Raw genomic sequence first — 738 nt, 5'->3', positions numbered from 1 at the left:
CATTCACTGCAGAGGATCCATTAGTGAGCAAGTGATTTAATGCTACATTTCTCCAAATCTGTTCTGATGAAGAACTCATCTAAATCTTGGATGGCTTGAGGGTGGGTTCATCTTCATTTTTAGGTGAACTATTCCAGGCCAGTTTGAGTCCAAAAGAGTTTGAAGTAATGTCTCACCGTCTTTATAGCAAGATTTGTTGACCAGTCCTGGGTTGTCTGCCAAGGCGTCATTGACATCTGTCACCTCCCCCGTCAGAGGAGAGTACAACTCACTCGCTGCTTTAACACTCTCCAGAGCACCAAATTCATCTACGGTACAGATGCCAATAAATAAGCAAACAAAATAATAATTAATCATAATATTTGCTTGATTTACTACTAACAAATAACTGTATTTTGTTATAAATAGCTGTATCCTACTGTGAATGTGCTCTTTACAGAACAAGTTTTTCAAAAGCAGTATTCTCCAGAGAAAGAATAGTTACCAGACTGTGATAACTTTGTACCAACTTCAGGGAGCCCACAGTAGACCACGTCCCCCAGTGCCTCCTGAAAACATTATAAACCCATGACAACACATCTAATATAGTCCAAAAAACACCTCTTCCTATAAAAATGTAGCTTTAATAATAACCAGTCTAACCTGTGCAAAATTACTGATGCCCACTGTTGCCACACCACTGTCCACGCGAACCCACTCGTGTTTGTCTGTGAACTTCAGTGCTGCAGAATGAGAGAA

The 738-nt window shown here is 40.1% G+C and overlaps 1 protein-coding gene across 1 annotated transcript; it reads right to left on the bottom strand.

Annotated features, from left to right (window-relative positions):
- Positions 1 to 129: 129 nt before the first annotated feature.
- Positions 130 to 729, bottom strand: LOC107735325 (glycine cleavage system H protein, mitochondrial-like; the record flags this gene model as incomplete). Its single annotated transcript, XM_016547047.1, has 3 exons — positions 130 to 308; positions 485 to 548; positions 643 to 729. Coding segments are annotated over 3 exons (330 nt in total), but the record flags the coding sequence as incomplete, so codon positions are not given.
- Positions 730 to 738: the final 9 nt, after the last annotated feature.

The sequence above is a fragment of the Sinocyclocheilus rhinocerous genome, unplaced genomic scaffold (genome assembly GCF_001515625.1).
Source record: "Sinocyclocheilus rhinocerous isolate Xijiao unplaced genomic scaffold, SAMN03320098_v1.1 C35977130, whole genome shotgun sequence".
Taxonomy (NCBI): domain Eukaryota; kingdom Metazoa; phylum Chordata; class Actinopteri; order Cypriniformes; family Cyprinidae; genus Sinocyclocheilus; species Sinocyclocheilus rhinocerous.
This window is presented reverse-complemented; position numbering and strand designations above follow the sequence as displayed.